Source organism: Peromyscus leucopus, chromosome 5 (assembly GCF_004664715.2).
Source record: "Peromyscus leucopus breed LL Stock chromosome 5, UCI_PerLeu_2.1, whole genome shotgun sequence".
Taxonomy (NCBI): Eukaryota; Metazoa; Chordata; class Mammalia; order Rodentia; family Cricetidae; genus Peromyscus; species Peromyscus leucopus.
In genome coordinates, this window is record NC_051067.1 from 87353200 (window position 1) to 87369482 (window position 16283).

The following is a 16283-nucleotide window of genomic DNA, read 5'->3' on the forward strand; positions in this document are numbered from 1 at the left end:
CACATACACATCACACATATACACTCACACACACCACACACATCATATACACTCACATCACAAACACACTCACACATATCATACACACACAGATACACACACACACACACACACACACACACACACGAAAAATTTGAAAATTATGCTTAGAACTAAATGAAAAACTTATCAACCAAGGTGAATTTGCAGGAAAAAATTATGAAGCCCGTTAACTACTAAATGTAAATGTAACTGATCTCCCCACCTCTGAATTCACCCCCAGTAAATTATCCTGGCCTCAAAATATGTTATAATACCAACGAGCAAAACCTGTGACAAACTGAAGTGAATCCATCAACTGTTTGATAGTTTTGTGTGTTTTTTTTTTTTTTTTTTGATTGACCAATTCAGCTTCAGGAAATCCGTAATTGTAACTTAAGGAAATTTATACATGTGACGGGAAAAACAGCAAGAGTGAAAGTGTATAGCCATAGATAAATAGGTGAACACATTATGTATGTACATTTAATGGAGTAATATGTAGTCATTAAAAATTGACTTTGGAACTGATTTATACTCACTGTTAGATGAAATAAAACTAAAAACTCCCCTACATTTATGTCTAAATTATATGACATATGCATAGCAATGCACAGGAAAAGCTGGAGCAGGAAGGAAATTGTCTTTTTATGATCTGTTCTTTTGCAAATGAGCTATGGCAGTAATGCATTACTCCTAAAATACAGGGAAAGAGGGAAATGTGATGACTCAGGCAACACTTTAAAAACAGAGAAGAGCAGCCGAGTGAAACCTGACATCTACCACGAGGCTCCTAACACAGTGAGTCCAAAAGCTCTGCTCCCCTAACTTCTGACTGGAAAACACAGGGCTCCCAACTCTGTGCTGCCCATCACAGGCATCATCAGTAATCACCGATGGCAAAAAAACCTGAATGATGTCTTGTTAAAAAAAGAACAAGAAGGGGGAGGGGGAGGAGGAGGAAGAGAAAGAAGGGGAGGAGGAGGAGGAGGAAGAAAGAAGCCCTGGAGCAATGGTGTGCTGTGGATAAGAGCACTCAATGTGTATTGGACTGGAGTTTGAATGCCACGGAATCCACAGCTCAGCATGGCTGCATCTGTCCAGCCTGAGCACTGGGGGTGGAGACAAGTGAATCACTGACCATCAGCCAGCTAAGCTAGACCAGTGAGCTTCTGGTTCAGCAAGAAGTCTGCTCAAAGCAGAGATGATGGAGGAAGGCCACCGACAACTTCTTCTGACCTCCACCGGCGGGCGTGGGTGAACACACTGGCACACTCTTCCGCATGCAAAACATACATACACACACACACACACACACACAGTAAATAAAGAAAAGAAATCCCTGGTTCACACAGAAAAGCATTACAAATGGACGTCCTAAAATATGGATTTCCATTCAACACTTACTTCTCGGAGTGGAATTATGAGGCTGCAGAGGTTTTCCTCCTTGCTGGTAAAGCAGATGTAATTTGTGGAGACAAACATCTGGCCCAAGATGTGCATTTTGTTAAATGGAGTCCACAGGGTGCAGTCAGTGTGACCATCGAGCTTTTCATCTTTGGGCAGCCGGAAGAGGGCACGGTACCGCTCACTCTTCGCCCTGGCATCCAGATCCCTGCGAAACAACTACAGTTCAGACCACCAGGAAAGAAGCACTAACGCTCTTTAACTATGGCCATGTAGGTCCCCGGCCCTTGCCTCTCAGCCTTCCCAGACCCATTTCTCCCATCCTCAGCTGTATATTGCTGGGACTCCAACCTCGGGATCTCAAAGTACAGCATTGTTTTACTATATCCAGCCATTTTACAATTAGTATCTGTAAGTGTTAAAAAATCTTGGGCAAAGTAGGACTAAGAAAGGAAGTTCACTCTCTTTCTAAATAACTCAGGAATTCTTAAAGAGGTCTTTAAACTTTTATCCGAAGTCTTGTCTTTTCTTTTTCCTTTTTTAGTTTTTTGAGACAGGTTTCTCTGGGTAGCCCTGAAAGACCTAATGACATCCTGAACAGCAAAGCGAGTCTGCTGGATGTCACTCTCCACACTGAACTACAGGACAGTGTGAAGAGACCTGGGGACAATTATAGAGACAAAGGCTCCAGATCTCACCTGAGGCCTCAGCTGACCCCAGTACTGCCCTGCTGATACCCTTTCTCCCGTTTAGAACTCTCCCCTCAGGCTTCCAGCCCACCATGCCTCACAGAAGGTCTAGTCTGCCGCTTGGCTTCCCCCAGCAGAGAGGGTGAATGCAGAAGAATCCTCCACCCTCCCTGCTCTCTGTAAAATCACCTGGGTCCTTATCAGCTCTGGAGCTGCACACATCAGCATCCTTTTCACTCCTACAGAGATCTCATTTTAAGACTGTTTTCTTAAGCTTTATTCTTAGGCTTCAATAGGGTATCTCCCCTCACCAATAAAGTATTCCCAGCAGTCTTGCATCCAGCCTGTTTGGTTGCGTAGCCATTTTTCCCTGAATGGCACCACCCACTCCTGGAGGGAGCAGGGAGACTCCTAGACTCCCCAGGCCACACAGCATTCACCAGGCCCCTCCGAGGGCTTTGGGGGAGGTGAACACTGCTGGGAGAAGGCACTCTCCATCAGGCTGAATGGCCTGTACCACAGTGGTGGTGATGCCATGTCTCCAGGAGTGAATGCCCATGCTAGGGTGGGTTTCTCAGTGACAAACTCGGGCTCACTGGTTCACTAAGCCAGATTCAGGGGATCATTTCTCTGGTCTGTTACAGGGGTCATATCTGGGATGGACAGCCACTTGTTCCTGTCTCTGCAGAAAAAGTCACACAGCATCCAATAGTTCCCAAACTTAAAAAAATTCCCATCCCTTCTCTGTCAATTGCCTTTGACTTTTACCAGCTTTATCATCCATCAAGGTAATTAATAAATCTGTTGTTCACTAGGATGTCAAACCCCACACAGAACCCCAAAGACATCTTAACCAGTTCCTCTCAGGCTCCCACTGCCATTTGCGTACAACTGCTTCCACCCTCAGGTCCCTTACAGGAATGACCCCCCTCCTGATGTCCTGCAGACAACTCCATGCAACATAATCAAAGCTGGCCTTTCAAATGCCCTGGATACTCTCTTCCTCGACTCATTTTAAGGGACTCTAGTTGGCCCGAGCATGGCAAGCTTGGCTCTGGCAGGCCTTGCCCTACTCCCCGTTACCTCTGTCTTGCTAAAAAAAACCACTAGATTGCATTCCTAAAGCTAGCCACCAAGGTCTGTTCCCTTCTTTGGACACTTTCTTATGCCAGACTCACTCCCGAGGCTGACTACCAAGGTCCAGCTATCAAAGTATTATCAAAAGTCCCCTTTGGCTCATCTAATTAACATGCCCAATTAAAACTAAACACGTCATCCTCACACAGGGTTTCCCCTTTACCTTTATAAACTGCCTTTTTCCTATGTACCACATCTGCCTCCTCTATCCAGAGGCAGTCCTTTGTTCCAGCCCCTACACTAACCCCTGCACCAGACAAATCCCCCTGCCCCCTCTCCCTTGTTCCCTTCCCCTTCTCCCTCATCATCTATCTGCTGTCTTTGTCTCATTCTCTGCCCTCTGTCCCTCTGGGACAAATATGTCTCCTCTGTGCTGAGAACTTGGCCTTGGGGGTTCCGAGCTGATCCTTTCTTTTCAGCTTCCACACCTAACCTTCCAGGCTTCCCTGCAGCTTCTCATCCCGTGCCCTGACCTCTGACCTACTGCTCCTGGTGTTTCTTGGGCTTCCTCCACATGTCCATCCTTCTGCACAAAGTGTTCCCCTTTCTGTCACCCATGAGCCCGGCTCAGGGCAGCTCCACTGAGAGGTCACGTGAGGTCATTGTGGGCCCACTGCATTCTGTACTTAAGGCTGGCAGAGACCCCACCACGTGATGGAGGAACCGGTCATTCCTGCCTCTCTCACCAACCGCAGTGGCTCAGGCAGTCTTTCCCCATTGTGCTATGCTCAGGAAAGTGCTCATAAGCTGGAGTCGGTCAGAACTCAGTGTCCGCACGAATGGAAAGGCTTTCCATTCCTGAGTTCCGCGGTTTCTCTCACCCACCGTTTCAGAGCAGACACTTTTTTGGGAGATTTCTTCTTGAGTTTCGGCAGGGACCGGTCTTGTTCAAATCCTTCATTGTCCAAGAGCTGCCTCATGGCTATGTTGGCAAGCTGCTCCATCAGCTTGAACGTCTCGTTGATGTTGAGGAACACGGAGAAGAAATGCTCGCTGGATCGTGTGCTCACTTTGATCACATCTGGCAAAAGCAGCGTGGCGTTCTTCTCAAGTTGAGTGATGTCCACCCACCGGATCACCAGCTTGGCTGAGCACAGGCAACAAGGTCGAGTCAACACTTACTTTAGTGTCTTTCCAGATAGGGTAACCTCACGGCCTTGCTCCCAACCTGCCCAGCTCTTTTGAGCTCCTGACCCTATCTTTATTGCCTCATTTGTTTGTTATAACTTGTATTACTTGTATAAACTCTGGGATCAGAATTATTACAGACTGAAATCATGTCTACTAAATCAACTATACCTTTAGTGAACCCCAAGTACTCAATGGATAATTTGTTTGCAACTTTGAATTGAAAATAATTGAATTCACTTGTTAAATGGTCAGGAAAAGATCTCGACTCAAGTCTACAGACATGCTTTTGATATTCTGACTTGGTTTAGGAGTTAGGGAAAGCCTCAGTGAACTTCCCAAAGGCTCCCACTGAAACACTGAGCACTCACTCACCTTCCCTGCCCATCAGGAAGGAGGAAAAGCACAGGTGGTTAATGCTGAGGTACATCCAGCCCTGCCGGGGCACCTTCCCCTTCCAGTAGCTGCAAGAGTAATAGTTGACAAGTTTCTCCTCTTCGGGCATCCCAAACAGCCTGTGGAACTTCACGATGGCCTCTTTGAACTTCTCTGTGTCGTCATCTTCTTTCACATCATTGATTTTGTTATATTCTGCAATGATGCCCTGATGGGGAGAGAGCATACAGATGGAATTATGACTGCAGCTGAGCAGATTGGAACGAAACACTTCCTAAGCCCAGATTTGTTTTAACAATTAATTCTCTTCAGAGGCAACCCGCCAAATTCTAAGCTTCTGGTTAGTTCTGGGTTGTCCTGGAACTTACTATGTTCAGCCTGGCCTTAGGATTCACTGTGCTCTTCCTGTTTCAGCTTCTCAAGAGCCTTCATGCTTAGCCAATTAACACATAGCATTTGTGCACTGAAAGATTGCCCAAGGATTTTATTACATGTCCATTGGTGTTCATTAGTTTCTTATGCTTCCTAGAAATGAAGCTGCTTTATCTCAAAATAAGAAAACATAAGCACCTTGCTAGATTAATTTTTACTAAGCATGTTATGACAGTGTTATCATAAAGGTCAGCTTCTGCCTGTCTCAAAAAAAAAAAAAAAAATCGCCATAGAAGGCCAAGGAAGGAAGGATTGACTGTATGTCACTAACAGACATCCAATCAGAGACCCCACACCTTGGGAGTCATCCAAGATGAAAACAAGTGTATACAAGAAGGGAACTCAATTAGACACAGGATTCTTTGACAGCTGGGCAGTAGATAAAATGTTTGTATAGCAAGACACTGGTCTAATCTAAACCTGCCACGGAATCACTCTGGCAGCCTGAGAAGCCATTTAGTTGCTAGCCAATTCCTCTGTAACTCCCTGAAGACTGTGTCTGTGCATCTCTTTAGAGAAGAAAGCTACTTTGGGCTGGAGAGATGGCTCGGTGGCTAAAGACACTTGCTGCCAAGTCTGATGACCCGAGTTCAATCCCCAGGACCCAAATGGTGAAAGGAGAGAACCAACTCCTGCAAGATGTCCTCTTAACTTCCACACGGACACTCTGGCACACACACCAACATACGTGTGTGAGAGCATGCATATACATACACACAAAAATAAATATTCTTTAAAAGAGAAGGCTCCCTCGAATTCCATGACTGACTTTGTAATCATCAAATCGGCCCCTACTTCATCTCCATTTCTCTCTCATCCCATCCTCCCTGGAAAAGCCTGCGCTTCAGAGCACAGCAGCTGTGGATTCAGGGCCCAGTGTGTCACCTGGGTCTGTGTGAACTTGTGACAACTCTGGGATTTTCTTAGAACTGACTCAGTCCTCTGGCATCCCTGGGATAAAAACTTACAACAGGCTCACGATATGTACAATTCCTGGCCCTTGGGCTATCTACTGGGCTCTCATCCTTCCAGGATAGCTTTAATATTCCCCCGCAAACATCCTCTTAAAACAAAATTTGAGGGAGGACTAGCTACCTGGATCAGTTAGTAAGGGGGTCGCTATGCAAGTGTGAGGACCTGAATTCGGCTGTCCAGAATGACACGGAAATCAGCTGTGGAGACCAATCCTCTAATGCTGGCTCTGGTGACGCAGAGACGGGAAGACCCCGGGTACTTTGGGGTCAACCTGTCTAGCTGAATGAGAGACTTCTAGATTCTATGAAAGATATTGTCTCATAAAATAAGGTGGGGAACAATTGAGGAGAATCCCAAACATTGCCCTCTGGCCTCCACACATGTGTTCATTCATGCACATGCACCCATCTCACAAACACACATACACACACACACACACTCATATATTTACACACACAATACATACACACTCATACACACTCATACACACACACACACACACACACACACACACACACACACACACACACACGCTCCGCTCCAAAAAGCTAATTTTGGAAACTGGAGCAATGGCTCAGCGGTTAAGAGCGTTTATATTGCAGGGGCCTGGGGTTCACTTCCCAGTACTCCCACGGTGGTTCACAACGGTCCATAACTCAAGTTTCAGGGGATCCAGCTGCCCCTCTGGCCTCCACAGGCACCAGGCACATATGTGATGCACAGGACATACGTGCATATGCAAAAGGAGTAAAACTAATCAAAAACAATAATTTTGACTACGTAATTCTTACTACCAGTAACCTAAGCAGTTCACCACTTCTGTTCATTTTGAGTCAAACCAGCACTGTAACTTTTTCCTTCACTGTACAGTGTCTGAAGAGCTCTGCAGGTGCCCTCTGGGCGTACAGTGTCATTTACAACTCTCTCACCTTCTCGAGTCTCGTGCTGTCACTCTGAGAGTCCCTGATCGGCCTCAGTCAGTCACACCAACCCTCAGAGCCAGGCTTGTTAATTCCCACCTCCCTGAGAACCCTCTAGCTCTGAGTCTCTCCCCTTGCACAGCACTGGTGACTCTCTGAGTCACAGACTGGAACTATTTCCTGAATTTAATGTCCCTTGCCACACCTTCTCCCTTGTGGCCTGCAGTGGTGGCAATGAGGAACAGTGGCAGAAGGGAGGCCTCCGTCTTCCAAAAATCCTCTCACCATTCATGGGACTGAAATCTTGGACACAGAGTTAAGATCAAAGAGTGGAATCCCTACGTGAACACAACCCCACACCCCAACTTCCATCTATTCCACCTTCAGAGCCACCCCTAGATCCTCAGCACAAGCCAGAATTATCACAGTGGCTTCCTGTCAAGATTCCCTCCCCGCTCAGGTTTTGTACAGCCGTGTTCTGAAACAGAGACTCGCCAACAACATTCTTACCGAAGCCTATGCTGAATTCACATCGTAAGATCGCCCCCTGACCATTCCCATCCGTCAACTAAGCAACACATAATTCCATCTAAGCGTTCTCAATTCTATACGCTTTCAGTTTACGCTGGATTCTGTTTATATTTTCCTCAACTAGTAAATATGAGTTCCAACACTAACAACCGTGTCTTGAACATTTACCATACCTAACATCTAAAAGGTATCCAGTGCAGTATTCTTAGAAGAAAATATGCTGTGCTCCCAAATGAGAACAGATCTTAAGGAGTCATATTTTGGTTTTTATTGTATAATGTCAATTATGGATTGTGGAATCTACATTGTTTCACAGTGAGCCATGTTTAGGAAGCTAAGTTTCTAGTTGTGGACTCCGTCTTTCATCACCCAGGGTAGCACGAGAAACACAACATTCTTCCCTGGGAGAACATCTAAGAGAAGACTGTTTTCCTCTAACTAGTTCTGCTACAAAGCCTGAGAGAACAGAGATGTTGATGTCTGTGGAGGCCAAGAAGTTGGACCCAGGTTATTCTAGGCATGAGCAGGCTTCAGTAGAGATACATGAGGACTGTCAGACAACCAGAGGTGGTGTGAGGGCATTAGATTACTGGGTGGGAAGAGTTTAGAAGGATCTTGATGAGTTTGAGGCCAGCCTGGGCTACATAATAACTTCTAGGTAAACCTGGGCTACAAAATGACACTGTTTCCAACAAAAAAAAAAAAAAAAAAAAGAAAAGAAAGAATGAATGAATGAAAAAGCACATACACACAATTAAGAGGAGAATCCAGTACTAGGAAGCAGCATCAGCGTTTCCTAGGCAACCCCAGCAACCTAGAATTAGCCTGGAAACCTCAAGTGGGCTTATATTTATTGTTCTGGACCACTGTGGCAGATCTCTTGCCAAAGTCAGAACAGGGAGGACATTAAAACCAAGTGATACACAGCAGACCACAGGTAAGGCCCAGTATTTTTTTGGTACAAAAACACTACGCTAAATACCAACTCTAGAATGTTCATTAAACTTAAAGAGTGTTCTTAAGCATGAGTAGATTTATGAAAGTATGAAACTAAGAAACGATAGCTTGAGACGATCTGGGGCCTAATGTACATTCATCAATAGATCAGTCAATAGCCCCCCACTTCCACCTTTCCCACCTTTCGGAAAAGACAGTCTGGAATGCCCAAGCCAAGTTCCTTGGCTTTTCTGGGAGTGTTAAGCCAGAAGGCCAGGTTGATGGAACACAGGAATGGAATGTTTCTTTCCTCTAAGTTCTATGGGCTCTACTTACTCTACAATAAACCACTCTGGTCCTAGGTAACAGCCCCTCATAACGTCAGAAATTCAACATATCTAACACAGTGCATGCCTAATGTTAATTTAAATATGCAAAGATATCTTCAAAGAGTAAAATAAACTTGGTAAGCCAGAGGCTGTCCACTGTGGTGTATGCTTTAATTGCTTGAGAGGAAGAGTTCTCTGTGAGTTCTACACAAGCCTAGTCTACACAATAAGTTCCAGATACGCCAGGACTACACAGTAAGACCCTGTCCCAAAACAAAACAAAAACCCCAACCAACCAAACAAATGAAAACCCAAAAACTTGGTAAACACAAAAAAATGTTTAGCCTTATAATTGTGGGCAGAAAAATAAAACATAGAGACATTAAACTTCAAAGTCATTTCAACAACAGGCTGAAAACATGGCTCAGGTTAAGGGCAAGTACTGCTCTTCCAGAGAACCCAAGTCCGTTTCTCAGGACACTCATCAGGTGACTCACAACCGTCTGTAACTCCAGCTCTGCAGAGACCTGCACTATTGTGCACATACCTTACACAGACACAAGCACATACACCTAGTTAAAATAATAAAATAAGCCTTTAAAATTCTGAGTGTGAAAGCAAGCACACAAGATTCTGATATAACAACATATACTTAAGGTCCATTAAAATATTTTGGTTCATTAAAATGTTTTAATAACTTCATCTATTAATCTCTATCCTAAAGGAGAGTGGAGAAATGTAATTTGTGTCAAAAGTCACGGGAACTAAAGTGGTAACTCTATTTTTATTTGTGCCTGCCTATCACTTGCTAATTTAGAAGCAAAGGTAACTTCTAGAAAGACAAGAAAGTAAAGTCAATTATGGAGAGTTATATTCTTTTATTAAAACAAGCATAATTAGCCAGGTGGTAGTGGTGCATGCCTTTAATCCCAGAGCTTGGGAGGCAGAGACAGACAGATCTCTGTGTGTTCAAGGTCAGCCTGGTCTACAGAGTGAATTCCAGGACAGCCTGTCTCAAAAAAAACAAAACAAAAAATTTAAAAAACCCAACAACTATAATTATGTAAATGTAGTAGATACTAGTCAGGGCTACATAGGAAAACAGAATACTAGAAATAAGTATACAAACTGTTATGCATGGCACTTGAATTCCTGTTGTCTATATAGTTAACTATTACATTAACCATTTACAAAAGTTAATTAGATATTATAACAAATAAGCCTGCTATTTCCCTTAATTAATTATTGGACAATCTGTGAACCAGCAATCTATTCATTTGCACATGAATGACATTCTTTCACACATTATTACATTAATGGGGATTCCCTCCTCATAAATGGTTTCAGGGGAAATAAGCCTGACATATTTAATGTAGTGAGAAGAAAAACTATTTGACATAATTTGTCCTCCCATCGGACGGAAGCTTTTGTTTCTTCCTCTACATCTTTCTTACTTTATACAGAGATGGCAGTATGAGAGGTCGGACTGTGGTTACAACGTAGGTGGCCCCTGGTTATCTATGCTGTCACATGTCTGTGTCTTCCCCACTCCAGCTGGCCGCCATCTTTCCTCCAGCCCCTCGTACATGAAACAATTAGTAGCTCTCCTCATCTCTATATTCACACACATGAATTATTCACAGAGTCTGTTTCACCACAGAGCTCTCCATTACTACACACACACACACACACACACACACACACACACACACACACACTCAAAAGTTGTCTGTATCTGGCCCTTCCCAATGTGCCCATTCATTCTGAGGGAAGGCTGGGCATAAGAATCATGCTGGGGTCACTGTATGAGCTTTTTCTACAGTTCATTTTCAGAGATGGATATGGCCCACTTCAAATTCAGCTCCCTACTTCAAACACATCAGAGCCTAACGGGTAATGAACTTCTATTTGTTATTAACTTTCCTGTTTCAATTATTACATGCTCGTGGGAAAGTTTAGTCATGTAGAAAGAGGAAAGAGAGCACTGGTTTTTCTATGGGATTTTACAGCAGCACTCCACCAGACTACTTAGAATTCCCCTTATTTGGGTTCTAAAAAGGGTTTTTTAACCATGTCTAAAAACCCAGTCGCTACAGAAAGAATTGATCATTTTGAGCAATCCCCAAACACACAAAAGTCATTTACAACTTTGTGTGGCAAAAATTGTCATGAGCCAAGTCTGATGACCAACGAGAAACAGTAACAGCTACAGCACATGTGTGTCCCCAGCAAAAGGCAACGGCCTTTCTATGTAATCAACTTCTCAAAATGGAAGAAAAGGAGGCCAGGAAGACAGCACAGCCCGTAAAGTGCTTGCCCTGAAGGAGCGAGGGGCTAGATTCAACCCCTGGGACCCAGTAAAACAAAGCCGGGCAGGGTGCAGCATCCTAGTGTGGCGGAGACAGAGACAGACAGGGGGGTCTCGGGGGCTGGCGGCCAGCCAGCTTAGTGACCTTGCCAGTCCCAGGCCAGAGAGAGATTCTGTCTTTAAAAAACAAAAGAAGAGGAACTTGAGGAACGACACCCCGATTGTCCTCTGGTCTTCACACACACACACACACACACACACACACACACACACACACACACACACGAAACATTCAAGAAAAATAAGACCCCCAAATCCTATGAAAGACAAACAGAAGATACATGCAGCAGTGTATAAAGAGATACAGAATGTGGCCCTTCAACATAGGAAATGCTACCTAAGTTCTCACACAAACACAAGTCGGGCACTAGTGATGCAGTCTCCCTGGCCATAAGGCTGGCAGAAGCTGGAAAGCTGGAGAATCTACACTATTGGAGAAGCTGTTCCCACACATGCCAGTGGGAATATACAACAGGACAGCACCCTGGAGGGGAGCTGAAAATAGTTAGCAGAGCAGCATACACATTGACCCCTCAGTCTGGCAGTTCTACTGTAGCTCAGCCTACAGGTACAGCCTCGATCACATGCAAGCACAGATGACGCGATTTTAAACGTAGCAGAATTTATAGTTGCAAAATGTTGGATGGCACCTAAATATCAGAGCACAGGGAGTGACTGAACTAATTACAACACACACACCCAACACAGGACCGAAGAAAGAACAAGGGGACAAAGGAAGTCTATGATTCTGGACTGGATTGTGAAATGAAAAAAGACATGGACTTTTCAAAATGATAACATTGAAGTAAAGTCTAAGTTATATTAGTCTGTCAGTGTCAATTTTATATTTTAATAAAACCATCATTTGCAAACTTCCACACTGAAGAACTATTCAGATTTTTAAAAACCATTGATGGATACTACACCAATAGGGACATTTTGACGCCCCCCCCCAAAAAAAATGGGGTATCTGTGGTTTAAAATATTTTTCTATAGAAATATCATTATTTATAAATATAAAAGTGTGAATGCTACAATGGAAAAATGAATAGGTTTGAACGGGTTCATGACACCAGTGTGGCAGATGAGTATCGTGTGCCTCGGGACACAGTAGATTGAGGAGGACACAAGACGCCAACTTAGCACTCCATCCCAGGAAGGCACAACTTGAATTCAATCACAGAGAGACATCTGACAGAACCTCAAACAAAACATCCTTTTATAAAAACCAGAAGTGCACAATTTAACAACATTAATGTCACAAGACATAAGGGAGGCTGTGGAAATGCTCCAGACCGAAGGAGACTGAAGAGGTGGAAACCAACTCGGTTCCCTCACAGGCTGAACAACACAGCCATCGAGGCTACAATCAACCCTGTTTAGATCAGACTGTGTGGGACTGGGGAGATGGCTCAGCGGTTAAGAGCACTGGCTGCTCTTCCAGAGGATCCGGGTTTGGTTCCCAGCACCACATGAAAGCTCCCAAGCATCTTTAAATCTAGTTCCAGAGGCTCCAATGACCTTTTCTGACCTTGGAGGGCACCAGGTACATACATGGTGCACAGATACACATGTGTGCAAAACACTAAAACACATAAATAAATGTAATTTTTTAAAAAATTAGAATATATGCTAAATATTTAAGGGCTATAATAATGATGCATCTATATACATTGTTAAATAATGTTTAGGGTTTGTTTTTTTCATCAAAAATCACTAATGGAAAACACACACTGGAGGGTGTGTTAGTTAGCCTTAAGAATCCTAAGTAAGTGGGGTGGGATGTTATGAGGTAAGTCTGAGTGAATTGCACAAGGTCGGGTTATATACAGTCCTTATTTTTGCAATATTTCTGTAAATGTTAGGTTTTTTCCAATTAAAAGGCTTTGGTGTGTTTAAAATATTTTTTCATTATTTGAGAATTTTATACAAGCATGATGCATATTTCAGTAACATTCAGCCAAAATAAAGTGAAAAGGCTACTACCTGTATTTTTCCCCTTACGAACGTGGTGATGTCATTCTCATTCTCGAAGATGGAGAGTGTCTGCAATAGATTCTGCTCCAGCCATTCCCAGTGCTCAGTAACCTCCTTCCTGGAGCCGCCTGCGTGGAAGCAGAGTGGGCAGCAACAGATGTCAAGTTTCACGCCAAAGACATGTTAAGAACCAAACTTACTCCTCCAGCACTTGACGCCGGCAGGAGACTGCTTCCTAGCCCTGGAGTTCTGACTTCAGCCCCCCAGAGAAGAGACACACAGGACAACAGCTAGAAGGACAACCAAGAGCAAGTACTGTGTTCTAGATTATTCGAACGAGGTCATTCCAGAAACAGACTGGTTCAGTTGACGTAGCCACACATACTGGAAAGGCGCATGAACTGGGATGTAGCTCTTTTCTTCTCCCTTCCAGAATGTGTCATTTCCAGGGTGCCATAGATCTTGTCAGGATGTGAGCTTTCTGTGGTTAAGCTGCAACACTGGGTGAGCAATGCTCATGGAGATAGTACAGAACCATCTCATAATGGGCAAAAAATGAGCCTTGTTCAATTATGAATGAGATATGAAAGTAGCCCATCACTAGAGGACAGCAGTCACCCTCCCTGGTGCCACTCGCTGCCTTGAAACACAGATGAGCTCATCCCTGCAGCTTCCAACCAAGTCACTGCATTTCTGCCAGTTGCTAAGAAACACATAACCTCACTTGGAAACCTACAAATTAAACCATCCCAGCCTTGTAATATATGTAGCTACCCTGCTGGGCATAACAGGATGAGAGTCAGGATGAAGTTAGACAATGCTAGAATGAATTCCCTTTATCATGATCCTACAGGGAAAAAGGCTTTAGAGATAAAATATCTGCAGTTACACATCTTGATTGCATGTGCTTCTTATCTCCACATTGAGGAATGAGCTCTGGTGTCATTGGTTCTTAGGATGTTGCCTAAGATTCCCAAGTTATCTTCTAATTGAGATCTCAAGAATGCCCATTTTCTACATTCTTTGTCACTAGAAATTCAGAATTCCCAGCAAAGGAAGAAAGGTGAGAGATGTGGGTGTTATCTGCAAATATACTCAGATCTCTGGATTCTGAACTAAAGCATCTTTAAGACTGACAGGAATGCTCCAGGCACCTCCGGACCACTCTTGGAGGGAAGACAAAAAGAAAAAGGAAACCCAAGCTCTTTCCCTTTAGGACCAGACACTGATAAGGGATACTTCTGTTAGACTAGCAGGTGCTCAGCTAACATGTGCAAGGCGGGCCTCACTTCATTCCCAAGGACTGCAATAAAAAGATAACACTGTAAAAATGATGCTCTCATAAAGGGTAATGAAAAGATTTCTCAGCAGAGCAGTCGTGTGAGGCCCTAAAGAAGAGATCTTCTGCATTGTAGGTGCTTTCCATGGCTCTGGGCCCGGGGCAGGCGCACGTGAGAGTAATATGATGCCAGTATCAAACAGTGTGGCGATACCTGGAACTCGTGAACCTGGCCCCTCCCTCCATCTGGCCACCATGAGTTAGGCAGCTATCTTTAGATAGTTTTTAATACCCATCTCAAATTCTCTACAGGAGGAATGAATACATGAACAATGGCATCTCCTCCCCCTCAGGCTAGCCCTGGAGACCCCGAGGGAGCGTGTCTATTGGCACAGCTGAGAAAGGGGGGATTCTTTCAAATGCAAAATGCATTTATATTATTTGGAGTATTTAGGGAACTAATGAATTTGTGGAGTTTGACACAGAATTTTTGACCCTTTACAGTAAAAAATTCAAATAATAATTAGAATTATTTAAAAAAAAATTCAAAATAAAACTTTGGGCCTCCCATACTCTGGTTATCTCTTCAAACTGAATTTCTCACCCCAAACCCAAACCCTTCTTTGTCGAGGTCACTGACCCCATGAGATCTGAGATGCTACTGATCTCAAGGGCACCTTGCAGAGTGAGTGCCAACCAAGTACCCGCCATCCCGCAGTTCCATCTGTGCTTGTTGGCATGACCAGATGCACTGAGCCTTAGAAAAGAGGCACACGGAGAGATGCACAGGACTGCAGAGCCTCTGCACGTCCGCTCTGCACAGCTCCCAGCCTCTGCTTTTGCCTCTTACGTGCTTCGTCTTACTCTCACGGCTGTGCCAGGAGCTGGGTGCGGCTCGGCAATAGAGAGCTGCTTCTTGAATGGCATCTTACTACACTCTGCCAGTTACAAGAAATCACACTATGATGTGTGTGTGTGTGTGTGTGTGTGTGTGTGTGTGTGTGGTATGTATGTGTGTGGGGTGTGTGGGGGGGGTAGGGGAGAAGTCAGCCTTGGGCAGCACTCATCTGACACCCTCTCTGTTAGTTTTGAGATAGGGTCTCCTGTTGGCCTGGAAGAGGCTTTCCCAGTTTCTCTTCCTGTTGCTGTGATAAAACACTCTGATAAAATCACCTTAAGGGAGGAAGGGTTTATTGTACCCCACAGGGCAAGGGTACAGAAGCATGGCAGAGAAGTCAAGGCCACAGGAACTTGTAGCACCTGGTGCGTCCCATCAACGGTCTGAAACGCAGGGGAGGAGTGCAGTACTGTGGCTCAGTTCCTGCTCTCTATTTACACAGTCCAGAGTCTCAGCGAGGGAATGGTGCCACCCACAGGAGTGGGTCCTCCCATCTCAGTTCACACAAGCATACCTAGAGGCCATCTCCTTGATAGGTACTTCTAGAGCCTACCTTGTCAAGCTGAAGGTAAACACTACCTGTCGTGGGACTCAACAATGATGACAGGCCAGGGTTCTCCTGACTGTCTTCCTGACACCAGGATTACAGGTACTTGCTACCACACCTAGTTTTTTTCACATGGATGCTGGGGATTAAATCCACGTCATCAGACTTCTACAGTGAGCATTTTATTGAACTATCTCTGCAGTCCAACGTCTAGATTCCCTGTTTCACTTACATGATCCAACCCACTGGCTCGGCTCAACCTCAGTATTCTTTGGTTTTCATGGATTAAGACTTAGGGCAGAGCAGATTTGTCTTC

The 16283-nt window shown here is 44.4% G+C and overlaps 1 protein-coding gene across 3 annotated transcripts in view; it reads right to left on the reverse strand.

Annotated features, from left to right (window-relative positions):
* Tbc1d9 (TBC1 domain family member 9) overlaps positions 1-16283 on the reverse strand; it is a 105757-nt gene that overhangs the window by 34696 nt on the left and 54778 nt on the right. For 2 of the 3 annotated variants that reach the window (XM_028881789.2, XM_028881788.2), the window contains exons 3-6: positions 13253-13371; positions 4755-4983; positions 4077-4338; positions 1426-1633 (exon numbers count right to left, since the gene is read on the reverse strand). In XM_028881789.2, coding sequence (XP_028737622.1) covers positions 1426-1633; positions 4077-4338; positions 4755-4983; positions 13253-13371 — 818 coding nt within the window. Of the gene's footprint in view, positions 1-1425; positions 1634-4076; positions 4339-4754; positions 4984-8771; positions 8984-13252; positions 13372-16283 lie in introns of those variants that run through there. The other variant, XM_037206127.1, reaches the window with a different exon arrangement.